The sequence below is a fragment of the Hylaeus anthracinus genome, unplaced genomic scaffold (genome assembly GCF_026225885.1).
Source record: "Hylaeus anthracinus isolate JK02 unplaced genomic scaffold, UHH_iyHylAnth1.0_haploid 12001, whole genome shotgun sequence".
Taxonomy (NCBI): Eukaryota; Metazoa; Arthropoda; class Insecta; order Hymenoptera; family Colletidae; genus Hylaeus; species Hylaeus anthracinus.
In genome coordinates this window covers 6,399,470-6,422,779 of record NW_026534348.1, presented here as the reverse complement: position 1 = coordinate 6,422,779, position 23,310 = coordinate 6,399,470, and the positions used below count along the sequence as shown (strand labels likewise).

The following is a 23,310-nucleotide window of genomic DNA, read 5'->3' as shown; positions in this document are numbered from 1 at the left end:
TCTAAGAAAATTGAGTATTTGTAAAAATATCACAAAACCACTTCTGACCCTCCCCTGGAATAGTTCTAAATATTAAATTATTAAAGCTGAAACAATCTCAATCCTTGTGTTTATAACCCTGATAACCATTTGTGTATTTCTAAGAAAATTGAGTATTTGTAAAAATATCACAAAACCACTTGTGATCCCTCTTGAATATCGATTTACATTTTAAAATAAAGACTGAGGTAAATAGTTCTAAATATTAAATTATTAACCAACCGTATACTTCTTGGTTATTAACGCGAGGTTTAGAAATCGAAATTGTTGAAAAAAAAAATGTTATTAATATTCGTTCAATATAAAGAATTATCAGAAGAAAGATTCGTCGGAAATTAACCTTTTGCAGTCGAGAGGTATAACTATCTCAGTCACCATTCGGTTTCACGCAGCAAATCTACGATACCTAATGTTTCTTTAGGTTTCATTTCTTTGAAGGTCGAAGTGTCGATAAAATGATTGTCGGTTAGGTAAAGGTGACCTTATTCTCGACTCTAGATAGCTTAGAATTCATGGCAATAGAATGCTAGGAAACGTCTCGAGTTGCTGGTAGATACGAAAAAAAGGTCTCGAGTGCTTAGGGTTAAATGCTTTGAAATTTAACGGTAATAAATATATTTTTGCCAGTCTTCCAAAGTTAGGCAAGAAATGCCAGATATATTTCAGATTTTATAAACAGTTCTGTAAGATTCGCTACTTTTCATACACGTTTATAAATATAATTACGAAAAGATAAATTGCGAAATTATAGTAATAGGCTTTTCCTATCACCGACGAATTCAGCAGCGAAAAGGATAATGAAATGCTAGTTTGCTCAACTCCCACGCTTACCACGTGCAGAATGGCCTCCGCTACTCGCGTCGCATTAGATCTCGTAAACGGTCGAAATATAAATCGATTAAATCGCACTTTTCCTATTCAATTCTACGTTCAAGTTGGGTTTCACGCATTGATCGCTCGACTGACACTCGTATAAAATGCGTACAAAGTTAAAATTTCGTTCGAAAAATCAGACAATTGGAAACTACATAATGGCGTTATAATTCTAGGACGTGTCGATCCTATCGGTAGAATATGTAACCTCGCGTAATTCCTACAGCATTAATGTAGACTTTTATGTAGGATTTATTACCCTGTTTCGATCTACTTTTCGTAATATCGTGCGGATAGGCTAAACTAGTAGACAAGAGCTATAACAATCACGCAAATGCGTAGTAGTACGTTCTAAACATCTTTGTAATTTTACATTTTCTGTTTACATATCTTGTAGTACTCGATTTTGAAACCTCATCAGAGCTCACGATGATTTATTCTGAAACGTGGTTCACCGTTAATTTTGAAAGTGGCTTCAGTCCCTTTGTTGTTAACTGTAGTAACGTATATCACTTTTACGATAAGATATATTCAGAGTATACGATCATATTGGACATATGTATACATACACATAAACAGACTCGGGCCATTTTTATAATAAACGGTTCATTTCAATCTGCATAGATTCGGCGTAACAGCTGACTTTATTAATTGTTGAAGTTTAGTGAAAGTCCCTGTCAGCCATGCACTGATAGCGCGACGATTAACGTTTCAAAGCAGATGTTCGTATCGATTCTCGGCACGCAATAATCCTCGAAAGGATTCGCAAGCATCGCGGAAATACGCGGGAATAAAAATTCACAGAGCATCGGCATAGCGGTCGAAACCGAACGAAACCACCTGTCATTCCTGTCAACGCGTCGCGCCGTGAAGTTGGCTGCGCGATTCGCTGCGCCAGACGACGATCGTCGGCAAGCCAAGGAATTTTAAAAAAAAGCGCGTCTCTACTCACCGTCAGCTCGGCGTTTCGTCCAGCCTCATTGGAGTATCGCCGATGGAAACCCGTCACGCTCGAAAGTATGGTTGACACGATCATGCGGGTACGGTTGTTCACTGGTCACGTTTGCATCGAAATTCAACACGTCCAGAAAGCACGCACATCGCGTAAGAACCGGGTGAAAGGTAGCTCGACGGAATCGTCGTTGCAGAGCGTACCGTGGCTCTTTTGTTCTCGCGCTTTGTCCTCGACCGATGTTTGCCCGTTAGAATAATTCGCGCAATTTCTGGTGCGAGTAACCGGTGCACCGAACACACGTCCGACTTCGAACGATTCACGAAACACACCTGACCACTGGTCGAACGATACTGAGCCGGTGACGGTGGCGCTCGCGAATCTCCCACTAGGCTTCCCCTTCCCTCTCCCCTCCCACGACGCTTCAGCATCGTCGAATGAGCAACCCTTTGCGCTAATTCTATGAAAACAGGCATTTTTAACTCGTTGGAGCACGGTGGGATTAAAAGTGTCCCACCTTTTTGATGGACCGTAACGCATGGTTGGACTAGCTACTTGTTATTGAGACAAAATTTTGAAACTTTCCTTCTCTGCTATAGTAGTACTCTACTATACTCTATACTATATCGAAGTCTGCTATCAATGCGCTAGTTCAATCTCGAGTTTGTGCATTTATGGAGACTTTACTGTATGAGGCAACATGTAAGACGTTCAAAAGTGTCAGGATTTTCAACGCTCAAGAATTTCAAGAAATTTAAGAATTTCGGGACTTGATGGCAATTAAGGGGGCATTTCACTGTGAACGCACAAAAAAAAAAAGCACTTTTACACATCCTTGAATATTTTTGTATATTCATAGCTGCTACAAATGAATAAACACCCGCAGTTTAGTGATAACAGTAACTAAATTAATGGAATAAGCAAACATAATTTAAAAAGAAGGATAGACAAATTAAATTTGGGATCGGATTACTACTTTCGGCAAAACAATGATTTTAATACTATTTTTTTTAGTGTATACTTATACGATCAGATTACTACTTTCAAGAAGACAATGATTTTAATATTACTTTTTTTAGCCTATACTTATATGATCAGATTAATACTTTCAAGAAGACAATGATTTTAATATTATTTTTTTTAGCCTATACTTATATGATCAGATTACTACTTTCAGTAAGACAATGATTTTAATATTATTTTGTTTTTAGTGTTTCCTTACATAACCTGCATGGCATGCGATATACTTAAACTTTGAACCCGATAGATACATTTAAAAAAAAAAAAAAAAAAACAAAATGAAATAAACAATCCTATCTTGCACAGTTTTTTTTAGAGCATATTATAGAAAGATTTAGTCTGAGTTCGGTCCGGCATTGTAAAACGTTCGGGGGACTCCCGGCCGTGTAAACCTCAACGGCATAAACAGCGCTTTTTCCCGCCGGAGGCACCATGTGCAACATTCTACAGGTTGTAACAAATGAGGAATATTAACATTTATATTGTGCGCCCAGGGGCTGGCTTCTACACCGTGAGCGTGACTCACAACTGCCTATCTCGAAGATTTTATAGTCGTGGCCGCGCCATAATCTGCACACCCCCGGGAGTAGCGTGCGCGATGGTGTGCGTTCAAAGTATATCATTAAAGTACGAGATCACAGACACCGCGAAAAGTAGTTCGCGCGCCTTCTTGGCTGAAAAAACGCGTTGTGTATCCGTAAACACGCGGAAAGTGTCTTCCTGCAACGAAAGCCTGCGGTTTACACGTTAAATAGATTCAATGGACGGTAAATCATGCGGTGATATTCATTGCCGCGTATACGTATACGTCTCTTGATTGCCACTGTGAGTTTTGTTGTATTTCATTCGTCCACGGTGCCCGTTCGAGCCGTACGTTACTTTTTGTTTTCGCGGCGTTTAACCTTCACGCAGCTGTGTTTACAATGGCTCGCGCTTGAGATCATCGCGTGCGTTTCTATATTTCTTTCCTCTCCCTCGATCGCTCAGGGTCGCATCGACCTCTTGCCTGGATTGTTATCGTCTGAAAGTAGAAACGTATCCATACTTGACTGTAAAACTTGGTCTGTTTTAGGTTTTCGGTACCGTAGAAGTTCTGACTATCGATGGGAATTTCTTCGTCGCAATATGCGTAACATTGCAAATATTTAAAAGTAACGTGTTTACTCTCTCTCTTGCGGCAAGCAGCAAACAAAACATAATTTAAACATCACATTCCAACTTACAGTTTGTTCCGTTTCACACATCTTACCTCGCACTATTTACATATATCGAGCTGTCCTAAAAGTTTCTTTCGTGAGTTGCGTTCAAGTATTTTCTGTGGCAGTGTTTATATAAATAGACAATCTAATTTTTTATACATTGATGCTGTAAATGAATCGTACACAATTTCGTAATATAACATAAAACATAAAATATTGTGCATGTATTACTTGTTGATAAAGCGAAAGAAACTTTTCGGACAACCTAATATTTATAACAATTATTATATAATATTATATATTATATCCGTAAGTACGATTTGTGTAAATGAATACACACAGAACATGTACAAAACAATGAAATTGAATGCCTTGGTTGAAATTAATTGAAGAATCGAAAACGAAAGAAACTTTTAACCTAATACTATCTATCCTACAATATCTATTTAGCCTTCATGACATACGATATACTTAAACTTTAGACACAAAGTATACATTTTCCAAGAAATTAAGTAAACTGTCGTATCTTTAACAGATCCGAAGAGGAAGTAACCGATACATTTGTACACCACTGTATTAATTTCGTGGTTACGAATACACAAGAAGCGACTGCGAAATGTACGCTGACAGCGGCGAACAATTACGTAATCGCGTATTTTCCAAACGGTCAAGCGATTTCTTTTCGCATCGATCAACGGATGATTGCACCCTTTGAGGGTTAATCGTGCGCGCCAACCTGTCTATGGCTAACGTTATTGTTGACAAAAATATCTGTCGCGTGCAGCTGCCTCCCTCGAAGAAACATTTTTTTTTTTTTTACACGGGTTCTTCTCGCTGTGTCGCTACCTTGAACTTGTTATTTTACGTGAAACCAGTGGCGCGTTATAGTAGTAGGTAAAAACAAACATCTGCCTTTAAGAACTCATTCTTGTTCTTCGTGCGTAGTCCGCGAAGGAACAAGTTTCTTTATTCGAAAAACTTGCATAAACATACAGCGAGCCAACAAATTATTTCCACAACGTGTTTCTTGAAGATAATGGCCCGTAAGGAAGCAATATATTGGTATAATGTACATGTTTCGGTACGTCATTATACACAGGAAGAATATATCGACTCGGAAAAATTAACGCTTTACCGTTCAAAAATAATATAAAATAAACAAAAATTTTATTTTATCAGTTGGCTAGTTTATCGCTAGTTTTTATTCCATGTCTACCATTCTGTGCGAACACGTTGTCACTCCACGATTATTTCTTATATAAATTAAATATTCTTCAAATAATAGTTTAAATTTAGATACCTATCTGAATTATTTAAGCGAGGAGTTACAAATTCAATGTTCACTTAAGGTTAACTAATTTTTGGATTTCTCGAGGGAAAGCTCTTTTTATCGTTGACACGACAAGAATATACTTTCTCTTATCTTGAAACGATTTTTCGGTAGCCGAAACAGCTCAATTCGGTCTCAACGAGACAATATCTTGGTTGCAAATGCCAACATTCCCATTACGATCTCTTTCTTACTCGTCCCGTCTCTTCCTCTGGCACGGCTCTCTCACATTCGGTTCTAACCTGACCGCATTCCAAGAAGAATCTGTGTCTTCGCTTATCAGAGTGCATTTACATCGTTTCCATTGCGCGAAAATCCAGTCGACTTGCATCGGTGCGTATAATTAAACCTGATCGAATTAATTAATCGCAAAGGCCACCGTTTAAGCAAATATAAAAATATGTGGTATATGGACTACGGATGTTTATGCGAATGCATATTTTTGTAGGAAATAGTTAAAAGAATGTGATTTAGACAGAAATTTGTTTTGAAGCTAGAGAGATGAAAATTTTGTGCAGGAACGTGTACGACGCGGCGTTGTAAATCACAGTCGCAGCATCAACTTGTATGTTAGCTGGTGAATCGGCGGGATGCGAGAGCACATCGGGAACCAACGTTATGGGTTCTGGGTTCTGGGTCTCTGAGACGCCCGCGCCGCTGCTTATATGGCCTGGTACAACATGATGTAGTATGACTTCCTGACCCAGTAGCCCCGCGTCTCCGGGAGCTCTATGGAAGATCGCCACCAGGATAAAATAAATCAACCGTGTGTATTAAGTTGGTGGACTCAAACTGTTTCTTTGCTCGCTACTTTATTGGACGTAAATATACATGCTCCTTGAATAATAATGACTCGCGCTTTCAGGCGCGCCGTACGTTGTACGGTGAAATGAGGAATTGAACGGTCGTCGAGCTTTATTATTTCCAGCAACGATGTGGAATTTCTTCGTGTACACCGTGGAGTCGTTTCGAAGGTGCTTTACCGTATTCCAAGCGGTACAGATATTGTTTTGTTTTCAAAATGTTGGTTTCTCTATTGTTCTCCGAGTCTGGGTAGAATAACAAGATTATCGTTCGAAGAAAACTATTCATTTAAATTAAAGGAACGAACACGCTTTAATGATAGAATAGTTGAAGGAACGATGAAATGTATTAAATTGTTCGGAACTTTCACGACGATCAAGAGTGACACAGACGTTTTAGGATTTTTACGACTTTCACGATATTCGAGAGTGCAATAGTTTATCAAGAGTATAAGAGTATATGTTTAATACGTACTTTTAAGAGATCACGCCGCGACCAAAACTAGCTACCTGTTATTGAGACAAAATTTCGAAACTTTCCTTCTGTACGATCGAAGCTTGTCGGCAAACATCAGAGAATCTACGAAGTCTACCATAAACGCGCTAGTTCAATCTCGAGTTTGTGCATTTATGGAGACTTCACTGTATGAGGCAATATGTAAGATGTTCAAAAGTGTCAGGATTTTCAACGCTCAAGGATTTCAAGAAATTTAAGAATTTCAGGACTTGATGACAATTAAGGGGGCATTTCACTGTGAACGTACAAAAAAAAACCATATTTTCAATCATTTTTTTCTCAGGAACTATTGCATATAATCGAATGAATTATTTCCCCCTTAAAGGTATGATTAAGGAAAGTAAATAACAAATTTTTTTTTTGTACACGCATATTATTTTGTAAACAATATTTTTTGATGAAATATTTTTTACCAAAAAAAAAATTTTTATTTACTTTCCTTAATCATACCTTTAAGGGGACAAAAACAATCATTCAATTTTATGCAATAGTTTCTGAGAAAAAAATGATTGAAAATATGCTTTTTGTTCGTGCGTGAAGAACTTTTACCATATTCAGGACGTTCGCAACAATTGAAAGTGCCAAGTATTTTCCATATTGTCAAGACTTGAAAGACTTTCAAAGACTTTTAAAGACTTTCATGTTCAGAACTTCAAACCAATTAGAATCACTGAGAACTTTCATAATAAACTTCGAGCATGAGAACTTGGATGAGATTTCTTCCAGTAACGAAAATGTCGTAATTAAGATAACTCACGGTTCGCAGTACCGTAATATTTTTTCGCTGGCTACTTTAGAAGATGACGAGAGGCTGCAGCGCAAGGGGAGTCTACGCCACTTCCTGAGGAATACGGTCACGAGGAACTGCGGTTTTCGAAAGAACTTGATAAAACCGCAAACCGCGCGATTGTCCTTGATAACCGGGTAATGTATTTCAGTGAAATACTTTCCATTAGTCATTACAGTTGAAAGGGATAACAACGTTATTTCCGTGGGAAATCTATTCGCGAAAGAGATGAGTTACGATTTCTACGACGTTCGCGTGGAAAGGAAACCATTCCATTTTAATTTTAAACTTTGCATTTATTTAATTGATCTGAGCTGGAGCCGCCATTTTCGACTCTTTATTCATAACAAAAATTGACGTTCAACTTCCAATTATACAAGAATATATTACTTTGAAATCCATACCCGAAAGTATTTATTTTATATTAAAAAAAAAAACATTCCAGAACTTCACGCATGTTTCATGCATCTCGACGGTAACCTCTCCTTAATATGTTCGTCTTTCATGGAAAAATGCAATATACGTATATGTAAAATCTCTCACATGCGTAGCAACTTTATCTCTGTGTACTGCTAATTTACGTTAAACATGTATAGATTTCCATATTTGTAAAGCGAATAAATGTCTCTCGAGACGTGAATAGATCGATAAAGAAAAAACGTCACATAGTATTCTAAACGACTCAATATATCCTGGACTTATGTCTGCTACCAATATGTTTGACCCCATCAGTCACTTGAACCTAACGGGAAACAGAAGACCCTTGAGCCCGAATTGAAAAGCAGAAGAAGAAGAAATCATCCGCGCAGTCCTTTGTGTCCGTTGACAATTATCGAAAGGTGACTACGACGGAATTTCAATCGTCGTGATAATACAGCAGCACAATATGCTTGGCACCGTCTTCCTCGTCGAAGGGTTCGCGTGTACCCTTTGTTCGACCGTGCGTACACCCGTATCGCTCGCATGAAACGCGCGGATGAGTCAGGGATTGCGCAGCGCGTAACGAGACTCCTTCTTCCATCCAGTGTGAATTTTCTAACATGCGCGAGCACGGCTCGTGGTCATCGGCATTAGGCAGTCGATATTCCCGGCTCGTGCGACCGGAACAATGAAACGCAGCGAATACAATGCGAGTCACGCCGATCATGCGGATACATCCGACGCGACGCGACGCGACGCACGGATGTGTCTCAGGCTGCAACAACAACGCACAGACGAAAAGACGGAAACATCGGAGACGATTGTGGCAGAAAGAAAAAACAAGATGAAGAATAAGAAACAACGACGAAAACGGAGGGGAGAGCGCGTGATTTACGTACACCGCGTCCGAACATATTTTAATTGAGATGAAAATAAGGAATAACTAGTTAAAATAATATATTTGGTTATTTTTGCATTTAAAAAACGAAAGAAATAATCCTCGAATAACTAACTCGCCATGTAATAAATCGTTTACAATTTTCGTTATTTATTTTATCAGCAAAGTTATTTGCTTATCGTTGGAAAGTGAGACGTACGCGCAAAAACGAGGCGTCGAAAGCCGCGGGACTACGGGAAGGATCTACGATCGATCAATGTCACTGCGCATGAGTACACGAACGAGAATGATTGGGGCGTGCACGCCACGGCAGTTTGCTATACTCGCGATGAAGAAATCAGTTCTGTTCCGTTATTTACACCTGTTAAAGTGCGTAACCATATACAACAGTTATTACATTAAAAATTCTTCTTAAATAATATTTCCATTCTTCTCGTCAATGCTTTGTCTTACGTGACTCCTGCATTGTTTTAATACTGTTTGCGGAATATCTCTTAACAGTCATATCTGTGGGGATCTGGTCTCTTATAAATCGGGTACCTAATCGCTAGACCCGTACTGTAGCTGCGTAGTGCCTATACAGTAAAGTTTCCATAAATGCACAGATATCTCTACCATAAATGCACAGATCGCTAGACCCGTACTGTAGCTGCGTAGTGCCTATACAGTAAAGTTTCCATAAATGCACAGATATCTCTACCATAAATGCACAGATATCTCTACCATAAATGCACGCAAGATAAACTAAGGCGAGCACGTCATTTTCAGAAGTGTGTGGTTCCTTGAAGGTTTCCATTCGGATAGCAAGAAAATAGTATTACGTTATCCCAAAAGTTTCATTCGTTTTATTAGTAAGTAATACATAAATATTTTATGTCTACTGTTACATTATTGAATTGTGTACGATTCATTTTGCTCCATTACTGTTACAACATCAACATCTAAGAAATCAGATCGTCTATTTATATAAACACTACCGCACAAAATAATTGAGTGCAAATTACGAAAGAAACTTTTGGGACAACCTAATATATAGATTAGGCTACATGAAACTTTCATTGCTTTTGTTATCCTTTTGTCTGAAAGGAGTACAAAAGTACAAGGGTACAACAGTACAACGCTGAGTGTACAAAATATAAATGCGTAGCTACTTCATTGTGCACTGAACACAATTCTGTAAAAAAGGTAAAAATAATTTTGCGAAAGGAAAAAAATGAGAGTTGTTCGTCGACTCACCTCGTCATGTTTAGTCGGGTCTAATGACTTGACGCCAGCATCCACGTAGAATATGGAATTCATTTCCCTGCGGTACCACATGTTTGGCAAACCAAATTGTAGGTTAATAAAAACACGATGCGTCACAAGTCACAAGGAAAATCTCGCGTTTATTTTTCTTGCTTCCACTTGCTCGATATCTTTTCGTGACGTGTATCGCCACTCGGTGGAAAGAACGTCGAACACTTCTCCACGTAATTCCTTCAAATACGAACACTGTACTTCAAATCATGATAATCGAACATTTATCACTGAATTCCAAATCTTCCGTAAATACAAGCTTCTGCAAATAGGCGTACTATCTCATTCCAAATAGTATTTTCTGTAATTACTAGATTCCAAGTTTCTATGCGTATGTATCATTTCACAGCTAGCAACAATTTATTTAACGTCTCAAGGGACAAATTTTCAATGGATTTTATTTTCGCCCTAATCAAATACACACAAACCGTAGCAATTTTTATCACTAAACCGATTTTAACGTACACACATATCGTCTTACATTAATATGGTATACTTTTTAATTCGAAAAAGTATTATGATTCTTTTTTTTTTTTTTTATTATTATCTGAAAACCTCAGATAAGGTTCATATATACAGTAGTACGCATGATACATTTTACGTGTACATTATATCCGCAATTTACATTCTTTTAAGAAATCAAAAATACATAGACGAGCTGCAATATTAGGTTTCGCAACAAACGGAATGTTTATAAATTACGATGACCGTATTATGATTGTAAGTAACAGGAATTTAATATTTTTAATCAAAGCAAACGTACACGTGTGTATCGATATCCCTCGTGAAGTTAAGAAGTTGCACGTGATTGTAAACACGTGCATCGACACATTCGAAATGATGTATTTCATTCAGACTTGTTGCCATAAGAATTTCATATCATTGAATTCCGCTTCTTTGTACGTTTGTATCGACTCACAATCGTTGACAGTTCGTATACAAATGTATATATGATTGTAAACGCGTGCAGTGAAACATAGAAACGATGCATTCGATTTAAAACGGCACATTATTGTCGTAAGAACGCGGAATGGAAACGGTAACGCTTGCTCGCGATAGAAAAATATAATTCACACATGTAAACAGTAACGAGTCTTGAAAGTGACACCGGTAAGCGAGTTCTTTTCGCCGCGGTTGCCCCGTGAAAACTGGAAAGCGAAACGTTAATCGCACTATCGCACACCTCTCTTGTTTCTGTCTACGCAATGTGTCCTCCCTCCCTAACCCTCGCATAAATTCACTCCGCTTCCTCTTGACCGTGATGGCCCTCTGTGACAACCAATTAACTTGTCGGCACACTCAACTTTTTAATCGATATCGAAAAAGGAGGAGGTTACTCAATTCGACACGTATATTTTTTTTTATTTTTTTTTTTTTTTTATGTATGTTACTCGATTACGCCGAGACAGCTTGACCAATCGGAATGAAACCTGTTGCATCTTGTAGAGCATGTCTCCGGAGTGGTCCCGTTATCAAAAAATTTTGGGATTTCTCATTTTTTACCCGTTTTTTTTTTTTAAACAGTAGCTGTTTTTCTTTTAACGGGTAAAAAATGAGAAATCCCAAAATTTTTTGGTAATGGGACCACTCCAGAGACATGCTCTACAAGATGCAACAGGTTTCATATACACATATACGCTATACAGTCACAAAGTAAATTTACAAAGACGAAACTTTTTTTGTGAACATTTGGTGTTCGTGTTTTTATATTTTCAAATTGGGACTCTAAGGATCATTGCCAACGTTGTCCTTGCCTAAGGTGTAGTTCTAACGTGTAGCCACGTTAGGGTAATTTTATTCCGTTTATTTGTATAGAGTAATTTACTCTAGTATTATCGAATAAAATTGTCATCGTCGAAATTTACTAAATAAATAACTTCTAAACCACGATACAAACTAATGGAGAAACATTCTCATCTTTCTGAATTAAATTCGACGGAAAAATCTTTGTACGATAGCTGCCGAAATCAAAGTTATGTACCATTAAACATTATGATAAAAAAGCAGCCGCAAATACATTTATTATATTCTTTTTAATTGTAATGATAAAATATTTTTGCCAAGTACTAAATTATGTAATTTTCTTCGTTAAATCATAGTTGGTTTCGACGTACCTGAAATGAACAGTAAAAAAGAAGTATTCCAAAGCAAATTTCACGCATTACATCTGGAGAAATGTAGCAGAAGACTTTTCGACAGGATGTCAATAAATTAATGGTTAAAAGAAGGCAATAGTCCCATATAAAAAAAAAATATTAAATTCCAGTTAGTCTGGGTAGACTATTTAGTTAAATGAGCATACTTTTTGGAAAAATACCATAATGTCTGCGGGCGCGGAATCGTTAGCCACGGCTGAACCCCACCTTATCCCAGGGTAATAAACACGTAATAAATATAAATATGCTATTTTTAAAGTAATGTAGTATAAATATAATATAATTACATAAATATCAAATATAAATATAATATAAGTTTATCACATTATTTTGAATAAAAATTGATTCCAATCTGTACCATCTGTCCTACTCCGAAGACATTCTAAAAATGCAAAAATGGGATTTCAAAAAGCTGTTATCTAGTTTTATCTTTCGCTCACGTCTTCATCTTTTATAAGAAAAATTTATTTAATTCAGGTACGCAGGATATTGTCCACAATATCGCTATAGATGCGGTGAAACGTACGGAAGTATAACGCACAAAGTGCTTCTTGATCCCACAGTGAATCATGCGGAAACGCTAATTTTGTCGAATCGGGTCACCGACGATTACGAAGTATCATAAATTATTTATAAATAAAATAACAATAACGCTTACTTTTGTACCGATCTATACTCATTGATAAAGTTGTTACTAGCTGTGACTACGGATATTTATGTAAATTTATATATTCGTTCATTTATATATTTTATTTATGTATTTATTAATTCATTTCCTAGTGATTGCACATTGTTGATTTATGAAAACGTTAGGTTCAAAGGCCACCAAAAAATGATATAGACGTAGTGAATACCCGTTACAAACACACCGATCCTATATTCGTTCATCCTATCATGCCAGGATACGAAGGTACAGAGGAAAATAAAATTTGTGGAAAAATATAGACAATTTTATCAAAAGTTTCTCATTTTAGGTTTCACGCCAAGACTGAATGCCAACAACGGGCAAAGGTACACTGTGCTAGCCACTGAGGGACTTGCCGAATTCGAGAGACAACAGATAAGAAATAAAGCTGCTCTTAACGTACTTAAAAGAACAATAGCTATACAAAGTGGACACGGTGAACCGCGAAATTTAGAAGATCGTTTAGTAAGAAATATCCAACACGGATATCCCCATTTCATTTATATTATATTAACACATTGGTGATCGACTATATCAAACCAAAATTATCCAAAATTCGTAATTCAATATAAAATAGAAACATCTAAATGAACCTGAACGAACTTTATTTACACATGTATTGGGTTGTCCGGAAAGTTCATGTCGATTTTTGATAGGTGGTACAGGTGTGAATATATCGACATGGTTGAAAACAAATACCATGTATACGTCCCTTAAAAGGTGGAACGGTTGTGGAACAAAATGGCACCTATGTAATTCAATAAATACATGTATATATACGTATATATACAGGGTGTCCCAAAAGTCGGTGAGTAGCCGGAAATGGGGGGTAGCTGAGACGATTCTGAACCACAATTTCCTTTGCAAAAATGTCGGATGGGGCTTCGTTAAGGAGATATTAAGAGAAAACCCCGACCAATCAGAGCGCGCGTAGACCGTTGGAGCGGCCGCGGTAGCGAAGGATACGCGCTGGCGGCCGCGCTTGTACGCGAACAAGTGACTCGACGTGCATCGAAGGACATTGACGCTGCCGCCTAGCGCGTAGCCTTCGCTACCGCGGCCGCTCGAACGGTCTACGCGCGCTCTGATTGGTCGGGGTTTTCTCTTAATATCTCCTTAACGAAGCCCCATCCGACATTTTTGCAAAGGAAATTGTTGTTCAGAATCGTCTCAGCTACCCCCCATTTCCGGCTCCTCCCCGACTTTTGGGACACCCTGTATATTATATACCTTTGAATTTTTCTTAGAAATTGGCACGAACTTTCTGGACAACCTAATATTTGACCATTTTCTCGAATATCGTATACAATGCAGAATTTGCCTACATATAGTCAGCCCCATATGTGATACATATACCCCTTGTGTCTATTTAAAATTAAATGATAGGCTAATTAAATAATTAATTCAATAATTAACCAATTATCTACTTTAGACAAATGTCTTCAATAGACATATAGGGTACGAATACTTGTGGGTATTAAAAGACCAGAGAATCGTCGATAATAATTACGTTTTTCTGAAATTTAATATAGCTCATTAAAAGTGAATTCAAGTTACCTATGCTCACCGTTCGGCCCGACCGCGTAGGCGTAATGAGAAACTTATTTTTGGACGAACAGCACGAAACACCTAGAGATCACTCGCCATCTCCATATTTCATGGACAATGCGAATCCGAAGAAATACTTTGTCAGCCGTAAGTTTCTGTAATTTACAGCAGAGACAGGCAAAATTTTCCACTAGATATAACTTTCGAATAGTCAATTGAAGATAAACACCTTTTAATCTATTAAACTATGAATAATAAAAATTAGTCCGATAATCATAGAATATTTAACAATAATTAGATAAAGATTCAATTATTCGATCGAATAGTCCGAATGCGTTATTTATTAATCGAATAAAAATTTGCCCATCTCTGCTGTTCAGTCATCGTAAAATTCATAACTTTGAATTTGTCTTTGAATAATTTTATTGTTCTCGCAATTAACGCCCCGCAAGACTCAACTGTTTTGCCTAACCCTTAACGTTCTTCATAATTCAATAGCAATAATGAATTAAACACGCGTGTAATAATTAATATATATAATTTTTTTTTTAATTAGTTATTTACGTGTATATGTACAGAAGTTCCAATATTAGATCGTACTACAGATGGGTCTTACGGATAGTGAACAACGGATGCGATATTCTTTCATTCGAGAGAATACCAGAAGTTGGTATTCTATGAATAAGATGTAAACATTAATTGACTTTCGTAAAACGTTGAATAACGATATCTGTGGGCTATTCGTTAAGGATATGCGGGTCATATACCGTACGGGTATGCGCATTTCGGGGCATCGAACGTTCCCGCCACCAATAGCGCGCTTTGTGACTTCACATCCAACTATCGAAAACGACAGAGCACGGAATGGGCACCGGTAACAATTTCGAGGCCTGACCCACCGCTGGCCATCCAACCCACTATGATCTATCACAAGCACGTTGGAATGATTCCAAATTACCTTGGGCACGTGCCCGGAGAGACATTCAGGTAACTTATTATATTCACGACACTACATACGATTAAAAATAAGATTTTGTCTGTTTGTACGAACAAAATTTTATTACTTCATTGTACGAATTTTTTGACTATAGTAGTTAGCTATCTTCAAGCAGAAACATCCAGACAAAATATTAATTTTATTTCAAATTTCTATTCAATACTAACGGCGAAGAAAATAAGTTTTGTCATATGTAACATCACATATGATTTGAAAAAATGTAAAGCGTTTTATTTCTACAATTCGTTGTATACAGATTTGGTAAAACCTTTGGAGCTGACACTAAAGATGCAAAAAGATGGCTTCGTGGTGACTTCTCGGCGTAGAATATATCGTACAATATCCTATACCTGGACTCAACAGTTTCGTCCATTGTGTAACAATTACTGTAATATTTTTGTGTATAAAAAGCAGAAATGAGAAAAGTATATACAGTGTTTAATCATAATTAATCTCTTAAGGAATGCATGGCACAATATGTCGCCAAAATAATACCCGTTAGTTAAAATCAGTTTCTTCATTTTAAAAGCCTCCAATGTGAAAAGATTGTAATTACTATTGAGCTTTCCATTTTGCTAAAATTTCCGCTGCTTTTTTCAAATTTTCGTCTTTCTGCAATAAACAAACATTGATTAACAACAAAATATAATTTTAATATCTACGATACCAGTATCGATTCAATTTTTACCTTAATAAAGCAGTATCGTACGAAATCCTCTCCTAAATGCTTGTGTTCATCGCTATAAAATGCGGATGGTGGAATTCCTTGAAGTCCGACATTTTTCGTCATCCATTTTGTAAACCGATAATCTTTATATTCATCCGTTTCTTCCTCTAATTTGACTTTATCTTTCAGAGCAGTCCAATTGGCTACTATAAAATATCCACCTTCAGGTATTGTTGGAGTCATTCCTGCGTCATTTAGAAATTTTACCATAAAATCCCGTTTTGGTTCCAGTTCCTTAGCTAAACTCGTAAAGTAGCAGTCTGGTTTGCCAAATCTGTCTAACTCTTGCTCGAATCCAACAGCTACCGCTTCCTAAAACATGAGATCTATTATGTTAAAAATAACTAATATAAAATATTTGAGGTTTTCATGGCTCGGTTCTCCAGAGTTGATATTAACCGACTTTAAGAAGTAGAGCAACAAGTTGTAGCTAATTTCTTTAGAGATCAAATGGCACATAGATATTACGCAATATATATGTAATATACATAATATTACTAATACCAGCGTTATTTGACCCCTGAAGATGCTAGTTGCAATGCTGGCGAAATCAAGAGACACGGCACACATACGGAGGCCTCGGTTAATACCAACTATAATTAATATACTTGATTACAAAATCTGTTTCATTTACTCAACGCTTACTTGAATCGGTGTCGCACATGTATACACAGAATTTTGATGAACAACTTGTACATTGACTAGTAAATTTGCTGGAGCATAGGCCCATCCTATTTTCCACCCAGTGACACTGAATGTTTTGCCAGCAGATCCAATGGTAATTGTACGTTCGTACATGCCAGGTAATGTTGCTAAAACACATTCAATATTTCATTAAAATATTCTCTAAAAGTTATAATATTTTTGTAAAAAAGAAAATAACAATGTTTTGGAAAGTTTAATAGTTGAACTTTCCAGAGTAGTATTTATTCTAACATTTCGTTAAAAGTTCTTACCAATCCTAATGTGTTTGTATGGTTCGTAAACAATCCATTCATACACTTCATCCGACACAACTAGAGTATCCCATTTCTTAGCTAAGTTAGCAATAAACTGTAATTCATCTAGAGTAAAAACTTTTCCTACAGGATTATGTGGAGTATTAACAATTATTCCTTTGGTTTTTTCATTGAAGAGACTTTCTAATTCTTGTTTATCAAACACCCAATCTGCTGAACTTAAAGATCCATTTGTATTTTTCTGAAAAGTACAGAAATGAAGAAGTAAATCGTAAAGAGAATTATATTTATATTCATGAAACGTAATTGTATAATTTAAAGCTTACTGGTTTTAAAGCAATAAATCTAGGAATTCCGCCAGCGCTTTTAACCATCGGTACATAGCAATCAAAAAAGGGTTCAATAATTATCCATTCGTCGCCAGGATTGGTATGACCTTGTAATGTAGCATATAATGCTTCGTACGCACCGCAAGTAACAATAACTTCATTATTTGGATCTAAAGTGCGATTTAAAAGCTTTGAATACAATTTGGCGATAATATTTACTAAGCGTGGGTGGCCCTGAAAAAATACAACTTTGAATTAAAAATGGACAGATAATTATACAGGATGATTCTAGAAACTAATACAAGCAATAACTCAATTCAAAACATAAACACAAAAATGATAAAAAAAAGAGAAATTGAATCTCACAGTTGAGACTATTGATGCTTTGATGTTTTGTTATAGATCAATTGATCACTTATATGTTCTGTGTATGAAAAATCATTTTGAATATAAAATTATTAATGTATGATGAAAATATAGTACATGTGATTACCCTGTATATTTTTGATATCATAAAAAAATAAATAAAAATCTATGTACTTAAAACTACGCGAATAAACACTTACAAATCCTCTGGTATACTGATTTAAAAGAGGATTGTCACTGGTAGTAGCATCAGCTAAAGCCTTTCTTACATTGTCGGGAGCGTAAAAATCTGGGAATCCCTGACCTAAATTCAGTGGTTTATATTTTAAAGCAAGTTGAATGTATTCAACCCTAAAATAAAATTATAGATAAAAGCATATATTACAAATTATGAATATTAGAATTTTAAATATATATTGCATGATTCTACTTACCATACTGATTTATCATTTCCCTTCAAACGATCTGGCAGATCAAATTTAGACATCACAGTAGAAGTCCTTTGAATATTTTTCAGTGCTGAAACCGTTACTTCAGAAGTTATTCCACGCATGCAAGATCTGGCAAGCATCTAAACATATATTCACAAACAAGTCCTGTATTTTTAAACCACAAAGTAAATAAGAAACCAATTTATATACCATTTTATAGAACAATGACTTAGAAAAGAAAAGTAATAAGAAAACATAATTAACCTAATTATAATAATTTTTTATTAGATGAAATGTACTTAAAGTGTAATAGCTCACTTTAATCAAAGTAACAAGATACTCACTTATAAGAAATTTGAATGACTGGACTAAAATATAACTGCGTTCTTATAGTCATCATAACAGCTGACTTACGCAACAAGTTGCACAACCTACTGTAGTATATAAATTGTGGTGTTGTGATAATACAAATTCCTAGCTTTTCATAGTAATTTTACTATTTATCGTTGGTAACACACATGATACTGGATAAGGTTACTACAAAATTTTGGTTTCATGGTATGTGGTATGCATATATGTATGTATATGCATACACGTGCATGGACTCTAATTTTAGTTGGGTGAATTTTTCCCACACGGCGCTACAAACTTTATACAGTTCATACCAACTTTTATGGCCCTCGGGGGCTGCAGCAGTGTTTGATTGTAGCTACAAACTGTAGCCTACAGTACGAGCACAGTACAGGGTGTCCCAAAAGTCGGGGAGAAGCCGGAAATGGGGGGTAGCTGAGACGATTCTGAACAACAATTTCCTTTGCAAAAATGTCGGATGGGGCTTCGTTAAGGAAATATTAACCGAAAACTCCGACCAATCAGAGCGCGCGTAGACCGTTCGAGCGGCCGCGGTAGCGAAGGGTATGCGCTAGGCGCCAGCGCTTGTACGCGAACAAGTGACTCGACGTGCATCGAAGGACATTGACGCTGCCGCCTAGCGCGTAGCCTTCGCTACTGCGGCCGCTTGAACGGTCTACGCGCGCTCTGATTGGTCAGAGTTTTCAGTTAATATCTCCTTAACGAAGCCCCATCCGACATTTTTGCAAAGGAAATTGTTGTTCAGAATCGTCTCAGCTACACCCCATTTCCGGCTCCTCCCCGACTTTTGGGACACCCTGTATAAGTACAAGTTGTACCTATACTGCGATACGAGCATTGCAACCCCGGGGTATCCAAGCTACAGGAGGGCCAGCGGGCCCCAACAAATTTGAAAGAATGTAATGTTATATGGAAAAAAACACATATTTGTAAGACTTATGAATTGTAATGAGCAAGACTAGACTAAGAAAAGTGCAAACAGTCCGACAGGACTATCACTCAAATAAAGGAAATCAAATCATTTTGTGGGCTTACGACATAATTCGGATAAACTGGCAGAAAGCGCCATTTTATCATATTACAGAACGACTCGACAAGTGGCGCCCCTCCTTAATCTGGCATGAAAATACATCACCTACATGCTTACATAAATTTAAATATCAACATATAAATGGGAATAAAATTGAAAATTACCAAAAGATAATAATTTTTACTTAATAATAATTCATTAATAAACTTGGCTCGTCGAATTAGAAGAAAGTGATTTGCCATTTTGAGTATTCATAAAAATTATTTGCTCCACTATATATACATATATATATATATATATATATATATATATATATATATATATATATATATATTTGATTCAGGAAAGGAGTCATTCATTTCATTATTTTTCATGTTTATCTTGATAAGTTATAAAACACAATAATAATAAGACAATCGAGAATTGCCAGTCTGACATGTTATTTTTGCATTTGAACGAATAAGTATTAACGTAGCACGAATATTCTACATAGTATTAGATTCTGTGGACATTTATAACAAGGAAACCAATGCAATGAAAGTAGCGAAACGGTTGTCAATTTGAACTGGACGTAAGAATAGCAGTCTGGCACATGTGCGTCGTATTTTGCCGCCAATTAGCTATCTCCCGTTTGAATACTTTGGCTTGTCAGTGCCGTAGCTATGCGTAATCGACACTGACATATCGAATATAGATTAAGAAATTGAAAATATTCCAATTCTCTCTAATTAATAGATAAGACTTTTAAAGCTTTTAAAATTGGCCATCGCAGGATGCTAATTTACGTTTCTTATATTTTTTATATATCTTTTTGTTCGACTTTTTGAGTGCCTACACTTTTGAACATTCGATATGTAAAGTATTAAGAATAATTATAACAATATTTATTTTAATTCCATAAATTCAAGTAGAGATAATTAATTTATTTCCTAATAATACTTGCTTTGGGAAAATTTAGCTTTAATAGATAGAAACATCATGATGTTGTCCATATATGGACGTACATAAGATGTCCTTGTGCTATCTGGGCATTAATCAGGTAGATTTTATAACGATTTTTTGAAAGTGGGTTATGTATGTCTCATTGTTAGAAGTTCTTTTTATGGGACATGTATGTATCTTCGCAACTTTATCGCAAACATTTTTGTCCTCGATGTCGACAACATTTTAATTATAATACCTGAAAAATGCAATAATTTATTAAAAGTATATTTAACGAAGGGTGTACCGTAACCAGCTATGGAAGGGTTTAACGTACGAAATATAACATACTTTGTATCGTTTGTGGGTTCGTGTACATTACCACACACCATAAACGCGTAAAATTCGCAGCGTCGAGTCATTAGGCACCGAAAGCATCGTTCAAATTCTCCCGCGGCCGTTAGTTGTCGATTCGTCCGCGACGTGTAACCGAGCGCTCGTGCCGGGGCGATGGAAATCAGCGTAGCTTGAGGTATTGCTAGAGCGAGCGAGCGCGAGGGAGTGAACAACGCCATTTTCTCGATTCGCGGGTGAAGTCGATGCACAAGTGCGTGGAATCAATTTTGGCGACGGTATTTTTCCACGTTTCTCTTTAACGACGAGGAAATCAGGGGCTGTCCGTCGGCCCTAGTGCGTTAGACAGTGTTATGCGTAGACACGCGGGCAGCTGTGCGGTGGATATGGTGAGTTCAGAGAGATCGAAGCGCTCCCGGGAGACGTGACGTCTTGTCAGTCGGCCTTTTCCCATTCCCCCTTCTCGCCGGAGCTCCCGCAGGGATGGCTCGTGTAGAGTTGTCGTTCATGATAACGTAACAGAGACCGTACGACCGACCGATCGTTACGTTGTAAAACCGTGTACGCGTCCGTGCCACCGATTCACGTGGAAATTAAAAGGCTCCACCGAAAAACCGGGAGTCGCAGAATGTATCGTTCGGGCCAATGGGCGGAGGTTTAGGGCGGCACATGGCTGTTGGGGCGCCGGTTGTGCAGGGGGTGGTTTTCCCAATGGCTAGCTCGCGCTGAACGTAAAAAGTTCACCGTTATCGCCGCGCCGGTCATCCCATTCTCCGGGCACGCAATCATTTCGATCGGCGATCCCGTATAATTGCGACCGGTCACGGTTCGAGTAACAAGTTCACAGTGACAGTGGAAAGAGAAGTACTCCGTTATATATGTCTCGATTTCCTCGCTCGAAGAGAGGAAGCTTTGCATTCGGCCTTTCGCGGATGTCTCGTGGTCTCTCGTGTGTTAGCGATTTGTATTTTGTGCACGTAAAGATCGGACGAAGGGACGACGGTGATCACGAACAATCTCTGGGGAGATATCTGCGATCTTTGCGCTACGAAGACAGGGCCAGCCAGTAACGTAAGCTCCACCTTTCACATTTATATTTCGTCGATTTTCTTAACGCCGTCTTTTAACCGTCTAATCTGACCTTCCGCGACGATTTATCAATGGACCGTTAGATCGTACGGAACGTGTATGCGTCAGCATTATCGATCGACGGCTGTTGACACATTCGAGTCCTTGTCTCGTTCTTTCTTTTTACATTCCCGGTTGTTGAATACAACCGAGAATTATGTTATCGGTAAATATTATTTACTGCCGGCTTCTCGCGTTTCTCGCCGTTTCGAGGCGTTCTTAGTCTGAAAGCGCATGAAAATTGATTATAAAATTCTTTCCGTATAATATTATACAGTGGGTGGATCAATTTCCAAAAAAACCATGTAAAATTGTAATTTATTAACTTATTTTTGATAAACAATGACATTCTACATACACTCGGAAGTCTCTAGAATAGATAGATCACAAAAAAAAAAAATAGCTATTTATGTAAGTTGCGAAATTAACAAGAAAAAAACAATTAATCGATAGAAATATAGAAACAATAAGTATTCGCACAACTGTTTAAAGGTACTTTCCTGGAAATTTCATGTTTCCTAATTCGTACGAAGCAATAAACTAATGTGTTTATGTTATGAATTCTAGTGTAAATGGTTCGTCATAAGAATCGTACGAATACTTTTACCCACTTTTCGCTTTTTTTTCTTTTCTTTTTTTTCTCTCCACAAATTACATTAAGTAGCAAATGTTGTTTGGACTATATCTATTTTAGAGACTTCCGAGAATACGTAAAATATCATTGATCATAGAAAACGAAGTTAAGAAACTACAATTTCACATAAAAGTTTTTTTGGGAAAGTAATCGTTTGTACGAATACATTCTACACCCACTGTATGTATGTTGGAGGATCTCTGTTTCAATATACGTACATTTTAAATTGATCAGAAGTTCGTGAAGTTAGGTACGACGGTTTATAGGACATCAATGCCATTGAATTTTTAAAAAAATTCGATGACACAGAAGTGTCGTATTCTTTGTAAAAAAAATATTTATTTTGAGTATATAGTACCTGGAACAATTTTTGGATTTTTTAAATTTTCAAAATGGGGTGCTACTTCATACAGGTCGGGAATACTTGTTACGTTTCATGCTAATGCAGGGAAAGTACCGAACAATGTTACCAGCTTTTTCTTCATACAAGAAACACACACACACACACACACACACACACACACACACACACACACACA

General features: G+C 37.1%; 4 protein-coding genes across 9 annotated transcripts in view; 2 read left to right on the top strand and 2 right to left on the bottom strand.

Annotated features, from left to right (window-relative positions):
• The window catches only part of LOC128890774 (J domain-containing protein DDB_G0295729-like), a 55,744-nt gene extending 45,307 nt beyond the window's left edge, over nucleotides 1-10,437 (bottom strand). Inside the window, exon 1 of one of the 2 annotated variants that reach the window (XM_054149608.1) lies at nucleotides 10,075-10,437. In XM_054149608.1, the coding sequence (XP_054005583.1) occupies nucleotides 10,075-10,155 (81 nt within the window). In that variant the 5' untranslated portion in view covers nucleotides 10,156-10,437. Of the gene's footprint in view, nucleotides 1-1,864; nucleotides 2,221-10,074 lie in introns of those variants that run through there. The other variant, XM_054149607.1, reaches the window with a different exon arrangement.
• On the top strand, nucleotides 9,153-16,001 carry LOC128890780 (UPF0605 protein CG18335-like). The gene is made up of 8 exons (XM_054149623.1): nucleotides 9,153-9,207; nucleotides 12,234-12,508; nucleotides 12,768-12,906; nucleotides 13,104-13,200; nucleotides 13,265-13,440; nucleotides 14,508-14,670; nucleotides 15,273-15,510; nucleotides 15,777-16,001. Exons 2-8 carry the CDS (start codon nucleotides 12,456-12,458, stop codon nucleotides 15,844-15,846), a joined length of 936 nt encoding a protein of 311 aa, XP_054005598.1. The 5' UTR covers nucleotides 9,153-9,207; nucleotides 12,234-12,455; the 3' UTR covers nucleotides 15,847-16,001.
• On the bottom strand, nucleotides 15,727-18,832 carry LOC128890776 (kynurenine aminotransferase). Of its 3 annotated transcripts, none has more exons than XM_054149614.1 (8): nucleotides 18,677-18,832; nucleotides 18,336-18,472; nucleotides 18,102-18,252; nucleotides 17,533-17,769; nucleotides 17,204-17,447; nucleotides 16,893-17,059; nucleotides 16,209-16,559; nucleotides 15,727-16,132 (listed from the first exon to the last, which is right to left on the bottom strand). In XM_054149614.1, the coding sequence occupies exons 2-8, from the start codon at nucleotides 18,470-18,472 to the stop codon at nucleotides 16,076-16,078; spliced, it is 1,344 nt and encodes a 447-aa protein (XP_054005589.1). In that variant the 5' UTR covers nucleotides 18,677-18,832; the 3' UTR covers nucleotides 15,727-16,075. The 3 variants fall into 3 exon arrangements, with proteins under 3 accessions (XP_054005589.1, XP_054005590.1, XP_054005592.1); XM_054149615.1 differs by lacking the exon at nucleotides 18,677-18,832 and adding an exon at nucleotides 18,597-18,662; XM_054149617.1 differs by lacking the exon at nucleotides 18,677-18,832 and having other exon boundaries at nucleotides 18,336-18,491.
• Nucleotides 18,833-21,167: 2,335 nt separating this feature from the next.
• The window catches only part of LOC128891030 (actin-binding protein WASF3), a 53,672-nt gene continuing 51,529 nt past the window's right edge, over nucleotides 21,168-23,310 (top strand). The window contains exon 1 of one of the 3 annotated variants that reach the window (XM_054150175.1): nucleotides 21,168-21,398. The gene's annotated coding sequence lies outside the window, so the exon portion shown is untranslated. The other 2 variants (XM_054150172.1, XM_054150173.1) reach the window with 2 other exon arrangements.